Below are 13942 nucleotides of genomic sequence, written 5' to 3' on the forward strand. Positions count from 1 at the left end.
TCGGCAGCTAACTCTTGGTGTGTGTTGATGGAAGAACAATGTGAAGGTTGCTGTCATAAATAATTTTGAATTATGTTACTATTTTTTTTGTATTAACCATAAAAAAAGAAACTAAATTTGAAGAAATGGTATTTGAAACACCAAAAAGAGGCAAACACATTGAACCACGTCTTTTCTGCAGCCGGCAAAGATGCGTTGTGGAATCATACTTAGACAACTGAAGCCAAGACTAATTTCGCCTTGCAAACGTCTAACGGAAAAGGTACTGCCACGAAATATGGCAAATTTAAGTAAATAAAAAATAGTGACCATATTTTCAACTTGTGTCTTAGCCGGGATACAATATTTCAACCTGCAGTCTGAGAACTAGCAATGGACTCCCAGAAACACTCAGTGTCATCCTGCACCATTGGTCTGAGATGAACAGCAGCCAGACTTGGGAGTTACAGTCCCATGTAGCGTCTCATTAACACCACAACATGAATGGCTGTGTTTGGAGTGGTGCTATGACCAGGAAACATGGATTGCCAATGGATGGTTTCACACTGTGTTCAGTGACGAATTGTGGTTCTGTACAATCTCGGATAATCACCGTTGGGGTGACCTGCAGAGAGGATCAATTCCTTCAAAGGTTTCTCGAGAGGCACAGCAGTGTTTGGTCACGTCCTGGCGTCACGGTGTGGGAAGCCGTTGAGTATGACTTCAGGACATGGTTAGTAGTGACTGACAGAACTGTGGTGGCACAACAGATGCTGAGGTACTCCCATTGCCAGATAGATCTCCTTCAGAGGGTAAGAAGTAAATTACATGACAAAAAAGTGAGTAAAGTGCACAAAAGACAGGGTCGAATACCAGTGTAACTTCTTACATGTAGACGTGGTTGGTGGATATGTAAATGATTACCGATCAGGGTTACAATTCTCGGTGACAAGCAGAATGACCACTAGAGTGCATCAGTGTTGTTCATGTGTTGTGTTGTTACCTGGCCTGCTAGGGTGTACAACAGGTGTGAACAGCCTCAGACGCTGAGTGATCACTGTGAAGGACACAGAGGTGACACGCAAGTGTGTGAGACAGCATTATCAGCACTGCCAGAGTTTGAAAGAGGCATATATGTGGGACTCCATTTGTCCACTTGGTCAGATCATGCCATAACAAGATTTCTGGATCACACAGATGTGACAGTGCCCCACTGTCGGATCATGAGGGAATACTAAGGTAAGCACATCGACGTGAAGGTTGCGATCAACGACATCTGACTGCAACACGGCAGAGGATCATCATATTGTGCACCAATCGTGTTGTAGCCCTTCACATCATCTCCTGCCATCTGAGAACAAGTAATGAATCCCTGCAACGTTCTCTCATCCTACACCATTGGTCGAAGATTACAGCAGCTGTACTGGGAATTACCGTCCCCTGCATAGGCTGCCGTTAACACCAGAACACAAATGGCTGCATTTGGGGTGATGCCATGACTGTGAAGCATGGAGTACTGACGTCCGCCTACGTAGTGTAGCGGTAGTGTTATCGCGTACCACGCAAGGAGCCCGGGTTCGATTCCCGGCAGAAGACTGGGTGTTGTGTGTCCTTCATCATCATTTTCATCATCATTGACTCGCAAGTCACCAAAGTGGTGTCAACTAAACAGGACCTGCAACAAGGCAGCCAAACTCACCGAATGGGGCCTCCCGGCCAACAGTGCCATACGATCATTTCATTTCATTTCATGGAGTACTGATGAACGGCACTACATTGTGTTTGGCGATTAATCGCAGTTCTCCACTACCCTGGATGACCGTTGTCGGCAAATATGGCAGTGACTTGGGCAGAGGTCCCATTCCTCTAATGTTTTGGAGAAGCCCAGCAGTGTTACCTCCTGTAGTCACAGTGTCGGAAGCCATGGGGTACGACTTCAGATCATGACTGAGGGTGATTGAGAGACCTCTGACAGCTCAATTGTATGGCTCAAATATCCTGTGTCCTGATGTGTTACGAGGATGTATACATGGACAAGGAAAAAAAATTCCCAGATAGTTCCTGGATTTTCCAGTTAAAAATACACATTTCCTGGGTAAAAATAAACATTTTTCTGTGCAAAAACACACTTTCTCTGGGTTAAGTGACAGCCGTTGAAACTGTAAAACAAATCAGTTCTTTGAATGGTAGATGTTTTATACTTCACTTCCCGGCACTTTAAGAAATGAAACCTAGCAAAAAAACAACGCATTTTGGAAAGATGTTTCATGCGCAACAACATGTATGCTGCATATTTGCGTATTACGAAAGTATAAATATGAATTCCGCCAAACACAGCACGTTAGTTTCCAAATTTTGATGTGCCAATGTAGCTCACATCACGTTATCTCAACAGCAAATGAAAGCAGATATTCAGAACATAGGATACCTAACATAGTCAGCCAACAGTGATAGATGAGTAGAGCGAATACACAGTAGGAAAAGTTCATGTTTTAAATTTATACACAAATAGTATTGCTACAAGTAAAGCTAAGCTTCCACGTGTAGTATTAGTCTTTTTTGCTTGGGTTACCCTTTAAGATATATCAAACACAAACATGCCTGTAGAATTTTAAATGATGACATTAGTGTCTTGTCTTCTGAGCCTGAAATTTTTCTAAGTGACCGGTCCTCAGAGTGTTATATTTTGAATGAGAGTCAAAAATTCTGGAATTTAAGAAATTCAACACACATTCTCACATGTAACATAATTCAACTAGTGTAAAAGGAAATTTACTTTGAAAGTAACGCTTCTCAAACCATCATTTGCAATATTTTCCCGCGACCTGTTAGAAAAACAGTTGTGATGCCACACTCATCGAAAGCAGCCATTATGAAGTACTGCTTAGTCTTCATCCTGAGTCCTTTGACACAATTTGCTCTCGGTGAACACTTACGTGCGCACCGCATTTTGTTGTTGTGAATGGTGCATTTTCTTTCCAATTTGAGTTTTACATTGGTGTTTTCCTCTAGTTTATGTGTTATTCCTGCAGTATTATTTTACAATAGCGGGCTAAAGTAAAATTCTTTGTTAAGAGTATCAGTTCAGACCAGTCAAAGTTACAAAAATTTATCTCCAAACTAAGGCAATGAAAAATTCAAAGAATTCTAAAAAATTCTCAGGTATTTCCTGGTTTTCTCACAGATGAGAAAATTCCTGGATTTTCCAGTTGTGCGTATACACCCTGGTTACTAATCATGTGACAGTACTGCAATGCCATTTTGCAACAGGGCAACACTCATCCACACACAGCATGTGTCTGTATGAACTGTTCCCATGATGTTGAGGCACTCCCTTGGCCAGCAAGATCCTCAGATCTGTCCTCGATAGGCCACGTGTGGGACCAGCCTGGACATTAACTCTGTCCCAGTACCAGCACCCTGGATATCAAGGACCAGTTACAACAGTTGTGGGCCAGCTTGCCTCTGGAGAGGATGCAACGGGTTTGTGACACCCTTCTCAACCAAACCAGAGCATGCACAATGCCAGATAGGGATATATACCATACTGATAAGTCAACTCATATTGCCAAGTTCTTCATACATTAGACTCAATTTTGTAATCACTTAAATAACGTCACATACATTCTCAACCATGAAGTTTCATTTTGTTTTCTTCTCCTCTTTTATTATGGTGATCATTTCTCCCTATGTAGGTGGGTGTTAACAAAATATCTCAATATTCAGTGGAGAAAGTTACCAATTTAAATTTTGTGAAAAGATTTTGTCGCAATGAAAAATCCCTTTGTTTTAACGATTGCCATCCAACTTTTGTATCATACGTGTGACAGCCTCTCCCCTATTTGGTGATAATACAAAACAAGCTGCCCTTCTTTGGACTTTTTCAACGTCCTCTGTCAGTACTATCTCCTAAGGATCTCATACTGCACAGCAATACTCTTGGAGGGGATTGACAAGCGTAGTGTAGGCAGTTTCTTTACTAGACCTGTTGCATCTTCTAAGTGTTCTGCCAATAAAAACTGAGTCTTTAGTTCCCCTCTCCCATAATATTATCTATGTTATGGTTCCAAATTAAGTTGCTTGTAATTGTAATCCATAAATAATTAGTTGAATTGACACTCTTGAGATTTTTCAGATTTATCGCGTAAATGAAATTTAATGGATTCCTTTTAGTACTCATATGGATGACCTCATACTTTTCATTATCAAGAGTCAGTTGCCCCTTTTCACACTAATGGATCTAAATCACTTTATTGCAATTGGTTCTGATCTTCTGATGAATAAATGACAGTAGCATCTGCAAGCACTCTACTGTTGTCTCCTAAATCATTTATACAGATTATGAATAGCATATGGGCTATAATATTTCCTTACAGAATGCCAGGTTTCACTTGTTTTACATAATGGCTTCTCATCAGTTACTTAGAACTGTTACCTTTCTGAGAGGAAATCATGTATCCAGTAGCATAACTGAGACAATACCGTATAGGCACGTAATTTGATAAGAAACTGGCAGAGCTTGTGATGAACAGTGTCAAAAGCCTTCTGGAAATATAGAAATATGGAATCAATTTGAGAACTCCCGTTAATGACACACAGTACTTCATGTAAATAAACAATCAGTTGTGTTTCACAAGAACAACATTTTCTGAATCTGTGATATGTGTCAATAGATTGTTTTCTTCAAGTTAATTCATAATGTTCAAATGCAGTATATGTTCCAAAATCCTACTGCAACTACACAGCAATGACATGAGTCTATAACACAACAGATTATTCCTACTTCCATTTTGAGTACAGGTGCAACCTGTGCAATTTTCCAGTTTTCAGGTGCAAGTCTTTCATTGAGCAAGTGGTTGTATATGATTGCTATTTATAGAGCTGTTATATCAGCATAACCTGAAAGGAACCTAATTGGTATGCAATCTGACTGGAAGACTTGCCTTTATAAAATGATTTATGAGTCTCTGCTGCAACGATGATACCCACTTCTAAGTTCTGACAGGCAGCTGTTCTCGATTTGAATTCTGGAACATTTACTTCACCTTCTTCGATGAAAGAACTTTGGAAAACTGAGATTATTAGCTCTGCTTTTGTGGCACTACTGTTGGTAACATTACCAATGCTCTCATACAGTGAAGGTATCAATTGTGAATTTCCACAGGTGGCCTTTATATAGGACCAGAATGTCTTTGGATTTTCTATCTGCTTTTGAGAAAGAGTTTCATAGTGTAAACTATTAAAAGCATCTAGCATTGAAGGTAAATTTCCAGTTTCTATAAACGTTGCCTGTGCGGCTGGTCCCAGCAGAGGTTCGAGTCCTCCCTCGGGCATGGGTGTGTGTGTTTGTCCTTAGGATAATTTAGGTTAAGTAGTGTGTAAGCTTAGGGACTGATGACCTTAGCAGCTAAGTCCCATAATATTTCACACACATTTGAACATTTTTGAAAACGTTGCCATTCTTTGAGACTTGTGTTCTTTTAAATTTAACATGCCTTTTTCATTGTTTCTGTGACAGTTTTATGACCTGCAGAATCAGTTTCAACTCTTATTATATCTTGTATAAATCTCTATTTCCATCATAACTATTTCTCTGAATTTATGCCACATCTGGCCTATGCTTACGGTGTGGAAAGAGTGGCTACTGTCTCTTTAGAATGTGTCAAGCGAATTTCACCTGCTTTTTTATAATGCATATTTTGCATTTATTTTTAGTTGGTTTGTATGTTACAGTATTCAGTCTCATTACAAATACCTCGTCTTCAATAATTTCTGTATCCATCACGATGCTCCCTATATGCCCAGGATTATTTTAGTTCAAACATGCTTTCACAACTACTTCCACTTTGAGTGGGCTCCAACTAACTGCTCAAAATAATTTTCAGAAAATATCAACAATGTAGGAAAAAAGACAGATTTTTACTCATCGCAAAGAAGACATGGCAAGCTGCAGACAGGCACAATTAAAAGACACTCACAAATAGCTCATAACTTTCGCCCACCGTGCCTGTCTGCAACTTGACATGTCTTCTTTATGGTAAGTAGAAATCTATCTTTTCCTACATTGTTGATATTCCTACCTGGAGTTTCCACTGTTTAATATTCACAGAAAGCATTTAGTATAATTTCAGAGGATGTTTTATGCATACCATTGACTTCAAAAATGTATTTTCACTAACAGGAGGGTACGTATTTGAAATGAGACAAGTTTTCATTGAATCTTTGAGCAACTGTATCAGTAAACGGAACCAACTACTAATTTATTCTGCTTGACATACATAATCTCTATCCATAATAACTCACAGGAGCAACTGAAATCACTTGTATCATACAAATGCTAGTAATAACCTGTTGCAGACAGAAAATGGAACAATCACATCGGCTCAATTATAGGTGATACAAATTGTTAGACTTCCACCTACCACTTTACGAAACAAAAATGTTACAAACCACATATCATTACCAACTTACAATGTCTATTTTAATTGTATTATGTAACATCAACAAAATTGTTCAGGACTAACATAAAACAACAAAAGAAACACATTTCGAAAGAAATACAACATGACAAAGTTACAACATCCAAATGAATACATGAATGGTACATAAGGATTCATGCATTTCTCATCTAATGATAATGAAGAATAAATCTACAGAATTATTTTATTGCTACAGATATGCAAGAGAAGATATTTAATACACAAATGTAGAAACAGTTAAGTGTGAACAGACAACATGAGACATTTAAAGTGACCCTGGAAGTATGTTTAAAAAATAAGTCTCATGGCACAATACTCTGAATATGTAACAACATTTCATACAATTATCACAACTACTAGACCACTAATCCAGAACCTGAGAGAAATCTTTTCCTCAATAATGCAGATTGTGGTCTTAAAAAAAAGTGAGAATAATGTTGTAAATGATCCTGCTTGTAACATTTTACTAACTACCCCCAGTGATACTTTTCTGCATCTTAAAAACTGAGAATGAACAACCCAGCAAACATAAAAATTGAACATCTGTAAGACTTTAAATTAATATCATTATATCAGATCCAGAGAAATTTCACATGAAATTGGAGGACAAAAAGTCTTGCAAGATTCCTTAAGTTGTTATTTTGTTTAATATTTTTTAATTAAATGATACACTAAATATAAACCCAAGCTAGGTTTGAGCTAATGTAGTAGTACCCTAGAAGCAACAAAAATTATCATGGCATTGTAGCACTTTGTATAGCACTCATCACAAAACTATGTCCGTATCTCTTTTCATCTCTGTGCATGTATATGTATCATTGCATCTTGGAAATAAAATTCACAACACTGTTTCAATACAACTAAAGGCTAATGCGTCTGAAACCAAGAAAACTTAACAATGACAACATCAGGTTATGCTTTCTCTGTCACTGACCAGCAAATGCCACATCAATTACAAATGATAGTATAAAAATTAAAAATTCATTTATGCGTTGTGCCCCTGCTAACAGATATTTAAATGTAAAATTTATATTATGCATTTGATTTGCAAATCAAGTCTATAAATTATGTAATATAAAACAAAATAAAAAAAATATTTAAATAATAAAACAATGTTGTGAGTTATTTTTGGAATTTATTGACAGCGAGTGTCCTAAATATTATCCCTGTGATAATACCTCACACACCTGTTCTGAAGACAATGTGTGAGCCAGCTTTGAGTTCTGGGGTGCCATTACCCACTGTGTAAACAAAGACCCTCTTATCAGCGACTGACAAGACACTGATGGAGTTCCACATTTTCTAAGCTCATTCCTCACTCTTTTGAAACACATTCCAGCTGTAGATGGAACAGGTGAGCGTGGTGCAATCTCTTTTGATATGTTTAAAATAGCATAAAATGGAGAGCCCAACAGTGCAGGATTTTGGAAAGCAACTTTTTCTGAACTTAACTGAGTGAGTGTAGCAGCATGCTTAAAACCACCCAGTATCTTCCAGAGGCAATGTTAAGAACATCCACACAGATCATTTATATAATGAACTATCAATTTTTTATTTACTCCACTTTTATCAGTTTAATACATTATTACTGCATTTACCCCCCAATAAGTATGGCTTCTAAGATCAGAATGAAAGGCAGACCTGGTTCACATAAAGTCTTCAGGCTGCATGTTGCGCTGTTCAAAATGAAAAACTGGGAATAATCAAAAAAGGAATAATAAAATTAAGTAATTCTAGTGGAAAGTGAGATACAAAAAAACTACTGCTGAAAATAGTTTTATAAACAGAGATTGTTAATTACTGCACTGATGCTAAGAATAATTTTTCTAACATTATTCATAATAGCTGTAAAGCAAAGGGCTTTCCAACTAGAGGTAGTGTATGAGAGTTCACAGAGTAAAATCTGATTAATTTCACACATTTCTTTAAAGAACAAATATGTGATTCAAAAATTTCATCAGGCAAAAGGGGAAAATTCAATGAAATTGTCAGCAATATGTCAGTGTCTCTTACTTGCCATGATCACTTACTCTAGAAAGAAAATGATATGAACCTAAACCTCCTGGAACTATTGCAGGCCTTAATTAATCGAAATGGATCGAGTGTATGCCATTCTGTCAGTGAATGAAACTTTTTTCTTCCTTTCATTAGACGAAGATCCACTGATTTTAATTTTTACATGGTAACTATTCATATATTATAGAACACTTACAGAATGTGTGTGTGTGTGTGTGTGTGTGTGTGTGTGTGTGTGTGTGTGCATTTGTGAGCTCGCTTGCACATGCGCGTTCTTGCACTTGCCACAACACACTGTTCACTGCTTACAAACTGCAATCCTTTGGTTTTGAAGTTTGCCTATAGGCAATATAAGGAACATAGGCCGGCAGAATGAGGAACACATTTTGATGACTTTCCGTTTCCAATTTCTCAAATTCCCGTGGTTAACTTCAGCTAGGAAAGGGTTGGGAGAAAAATGATTCATGAAAACAAAAGTAGAATAGCTGTTTGTAATATTTATTTAATGTCTAGCTTCATCTGTCATCACAGGACAAAGAAATAACAAAAGAAGTTAAGGTAGGTGTTATTTGGGACACTCACCCTACTTGTCACAAATATTTTCAAAGGTGCTTCACAAAACTGGTGCACAAAATGACAATCCTGAGAAACAAAAGAAAGAGAAAACTGAAGAGAAAATGATCAGTGACAGAGTCTACACCAAACTCTTCAAGCTGAAAGCTTATTTCAGCACACAAACTTACTTTTCTGGTCAAAACCAGCATTTCAATAACTAAGAGATTTTTGCATATCAGCTGAATGGACTGAGATTGTTAAGACTGACATTGGCTATCCACATCACACAGTTTATTAGCATGTTGTATGTGTGCACACACCATGATTGTTTGCAAGCCTTACCACAGTGCTGGCAGGCAGTGCCCTTGATGGCAGAAATGAAAACCTCACACGTGTATTGGGTTGCCAATTGCTGAGGCCATGAGAATGCTCTATCGTCTTCGCTGAGAGCAAATCGTGGAAATAATGTATTTCCCAATTGATAGTTATTCAGTTAACACGGTTTCCTGCCAGGCATATCTCCACAGACTCTTTAATAATGGATTCCAAATTAGTAGAGGTCAAAATTGTTGTTCCATTGTATGCCTGGTAGATATATAATGTTCAGCAATGGCAGACTTCCTCAACTGCAATAGGTCACTGCAGCATTGATAACCCACCTGCAGAGCCCCTGCCACTGATCGGCAATAAATTTTAGGCAGTCATCACAGCCTTATTCTGGCATGATTTTACCTCAAAGTATTTTAGGTTTAACTAAGAATACTTGAACAGATTGATGGGGTCACCTTGGAAAGGCCTCTTTCTCCCATGGTGGTAAAATTTGTTAATGTAAGAGTTTGAAGAACAAGCCCTTTATCCAACTGTTTTTTGGAGGTACGTTGATGGCACTGCCATGGTCTGGACCCATGGAGATGAAAAATGAATGGAGTTTTCGCACAATCTTAACTCTGTTTATAACATCCAGTATACCATGAAAACACGAAAAGATGATTGCCATTCTTGGATGTTCTTGTTAGAAGGAAGGATGACGGCTCTCCGAGTCATGCAGTTTACCACAAGCCCACTCACAGAGATTTATATTTACAGTCTTCAAACTGTCATCACCTGCCACAAACTGCGAGACACCTGCATATAGGGCACATTCAGTTTCCAATTCTGAGAGTTTGCCTAAGGTGATCACACAACTACAAGCACTCTTCATGGGAAATGGCAATCCCATCCAGCAGATCAACAGGGAATTACCAGTTAAAGGCAAAAACCAACAAGAGAATCAGGATAGCTCACCAGCAAAATCCTTAGCCTTTTTTCTCCATTGGTTGGAAATGTATTGCACAAGATAGATAGGATCCTCTGAAAAATTCTTGTTAAACTGGTCTTGTGTGCACCATATAAAATTACAGACCTTCTGGGATGGATGAAGTATGACTTATTATGACTGAACACTCAAGTGTACAAAATACTTTGCGAATATTGTTGGCCTATATAGATCACATCCTATGCTCTGTGGAACAATGTTGCAAAGAAAATCAGTACTGTACTTGCCTTCTGCATCATTACTAGACTTGGCATGTCCATTGGGAAAATAGTGCAATACAACAAAAGAAGAATTCTGTCTGTTGCTAACTCACTTCTGGATTCCATTATTAAAGAGTAAGTGGAAATACAAAACACAGAAGACCATGTTAACCAGGACAGTGGCTATCAATTGGCCATAACACATGATTCCATTGTTTCTTCAATTTTACCTCAATGAAGACAACAGAGCATGTCAATGGCTATAATGAGCAGTAACTTACCACACATACGAGTTTTGCATTTCTGTCACTGAGGCTGATGCCTGCTGGCAGTGTTGTCAGTTTTTCAATTATGATTGTGATACATGCATGAAACACATACAGAGCACTACTAAATAGTGTGACATGGGTAGCCAATGTCAGTTTTTGACAGTTCACCTTCAGGTGTCTGGCAGCTGCTCATGTGAGGTTGCAAATGGCAACCAAATGTTCTCTGAAAGATGACTGAATATTCAGAGTGCCAGGAAAATTTCGAGATTTACAGTGACTGCCACCTCAATGGTTATATAGAGCTAGCAATATTCTAGGAACACTCTTTGTATTATAATGAGATCAACAGCAAGGTGTTTCTGCAAGGTGGTGCCCCCTTCAGACCAGCATGGGCACGCCCCACATGTTGACAGTTGCAGCTGCGGCTGGCTCTTCATCTGTGCCCGGATTGGCAGCTTCTGGACCGTCGTCGTCATCAGGCGCTGGCGTGCCCTCGTGGCGGTCCTCGTGCTGCGGTATCAAGGATCGCAGCTGCGCAATGCAGTGGTTGAGTACACGCCGTGGCAGCTCTGGGTCCTTCTCCAGCTCCTTCGAGACTTGGTCCCTCACCCAGGATGCCATGTGCCGCAGGATGAAGTTGGTGTTAACACGGGATGCCTCCACCATGTAGTCCAGGCGGCGGACCACCTGCCAGAAATAGTGTACCCTCTGTCAACGCTTACAATGTTCCACACCTAAAAATACTCCATTAAATGTATTTCACAAGAGGGTAATCCCAAAATTAAGTTCTCCATTTTTTTTAGAAATACAAAATGCCTTTTATTTTCTGTATTATAGGATGTTCCAAAGTAATGTATTAAAACTGAATCTCTCTTTAATTAAGGCATATAGAAATAACATTTTGCGAGTAATAATTCAGAAGGCAGTGAAACACTTAGAAAAACTTCCATGTGTTGCAGTACTGGAAATAAACATGGCATTATCTTCACAACCAAATAGAAGCAGCACACTTCATGATCATGCAATTAACATGTCAGATAACTTGTGGGGCTCAGGCAGATATCATGCCACAAAGACATTAAACAGAGCAAATACATTATCGTGTGGCAGGTATAAAGGAACAGCCATAAATATTATTGTAAAAAACCTCATGTATACATCTAAGAATGAGTAAATATATATAACATCTTACTGACAAGAAGGGTGTATAGTGGGGGGGGGGGGGGGGGGGGGTTGGGGAAGGGGTGTATAACGTAAAGAAACACAATTACTTTTTACAAAAGTACAATTGCCATATCAAAAATGGAGAAAGAAAGAACAATAGTTTTACATCTGAAAATAATCCAAAAAAAATTCATGATCATGCTGGATGTAAAATATGGGGCATGTCCAGGCGATGTGGCATGGTGTTGCGATGTGGAATGGTGTTGCCAAGCAGTGCAAATATATTCCTGAGTGTCACATATAAAAGTATAATCTTAATATTATTAATGATAAAATATAGCTTCTTTACATCCAAATACAAGCAATGCACTTCACGATCATTCAGTGAACATGTCAGATAAAATGTGGGGCTCAGGCAGATGACATCATCATTTGGAGAACAGCAGTGTGTGCTAAAGTGTTACTGGAAAACGGAGAATATGAATAGGGTTTGATGAGTTTGGAGAGTTGAATTTAGAACACCACTACCCTCACAGTTAACAATTACAAGAATCTGAAGCAAATTTAATGTCGATGTGACAATATATAATACAATGAAGGAACGTAGCAGAAGAAAGAAACATCCATCAGACAAGAAAGTGGTGTTGTGGTGATTCCACCATACAAGGAACTCCTGAGAAAGTCTGTGAGACAATGTTCTCAGGAGACTGCAATCAGAAAAGCTAGTTTTCACAGAATTTTTTTGGATTCCATACTCTGTACATAGATGACTTGATAGGCGAATTGAATTTTGTGACAGTGTTTCATCAACATGTGTAATAAGAAGATGAATGTTTCCAAGATCTAATTATTTGGTTGGATGAAAAGACATTTAAACTTAACAGAACAATTAATTGCTTATAATTGGGCTAATGAAAATCCGTCTACCAGGAGTAACATTCTGATGTGATCTGGCATCCAAAGCATTGAACAAGCCATACTTCTTTGAAGGAACTGTCACAGGTATCTCTTACAAAGTTGCATTGTACACGATAACCCCAGATCTTAATGGCATTTTTGAGAACGAAGATTGTTACTGTCAACAGGGGGGGGGGGGGGGGGGGGGAGGGGGGTGCCACCTACCTTTCATCTTGATGTCAGGGGATTTCTCTATTGCACAACCCTTTGAGATGGGTATAGAGATTTGTGCGTCTGTGAAAAGATCTACAAACAACGCATACAGCTACTAACATCATCATACCTTAGCAAAAGATCTGGCACAAAACCCAAGAAAATTCTAGCCCTATGTAAAATTGCTAAGTGGGTCTAAGCCTTCCATCCACTCACTTGTTGACCAGTCTCGTGTGGCAGTTGAAGACAGCAAAACAAAAGCCAAAGTTTTAAATTTCATATTTAACAAATCGTTCACACGGCAGAATCATACAAACATACTGTTGTTTGACCATCAAACAGAATCCCACATGGACTACATAGTAATAAGCATCCCTGGCATAGAGAAACAACTGAAAGAGTTGAAAACAAACCACCAGGTCCACACTGAATCTCAACAACAGTTTTTAAAAGAGTACTCTACAACATTAGCTCCTTACCTAACTTGCATTTATTGTGAATCTCTCGCCCAACACAATGCTCCAAGCTACTGGAAAAAGTGCAGGTGATCCCTGTATAAGAAGGGCAAAAGAACGGATCCACAAAATTACAGACAAATATGCCTAACATCGATTTGCTGGAGATTCCTTGAAAATATTTTCAGTTTGAATGTAATAAATTTTCTTGAGACTGAGATTCTTATGTCCACAAATCAGCATGTTTTTAGAAAGCATCACTCATGCAATACTCAGCCTGCCCTTTTCTCACATGATACATGGTGAAAAATGGATGAAGGGCAACAGGTAGATTCCATAGTTCTAAGCTTCCAGGAAGCATTTGACACAGTGCTCCATTGCAGGCTGTTAAAGAAGGTAC

The 13942-nt window shown here is 38.6% G+C and overlaps 1 protein-coding gene across 1 annotated transcript in view; it reads right to left on the reverse strand.

Annotated features, from left to right (window-relative positions):
• Positions 1-11191: 11191 nt before the first annotated feature.
• LOC126209833 (ATP synthase subunit b, mitochondrial-like) overlaps positions 11192-13942 on the reverse strand; it is a 51128-nt gene continuing 48377 nt past the window's right edge. Inside the window, exon 4 of the mRNA XM_049938964.1 lies at positions 11192-11500. Within this exon, the coding sequence (XP_049794921.1) occupies positions 11192-11500 (309 nt within the window). The remainder of the gene's footprint in view (positions 11501-13942) is intronic.

Source organism: Schistocerca nitens, chromosome 10, assembly GCF_023898315.1.
Source record: "Schistocerca nitens isolate TAMUIC-IGC-003100 chromosome 10, iqSchNite1.1, whole genome shotgun sequence".
NCBI lineage: Eukaryota > Metazoa > Arthropoda > Insecta > Orthoptera > Acrididae > Schistocerca > Schistocerca nitens.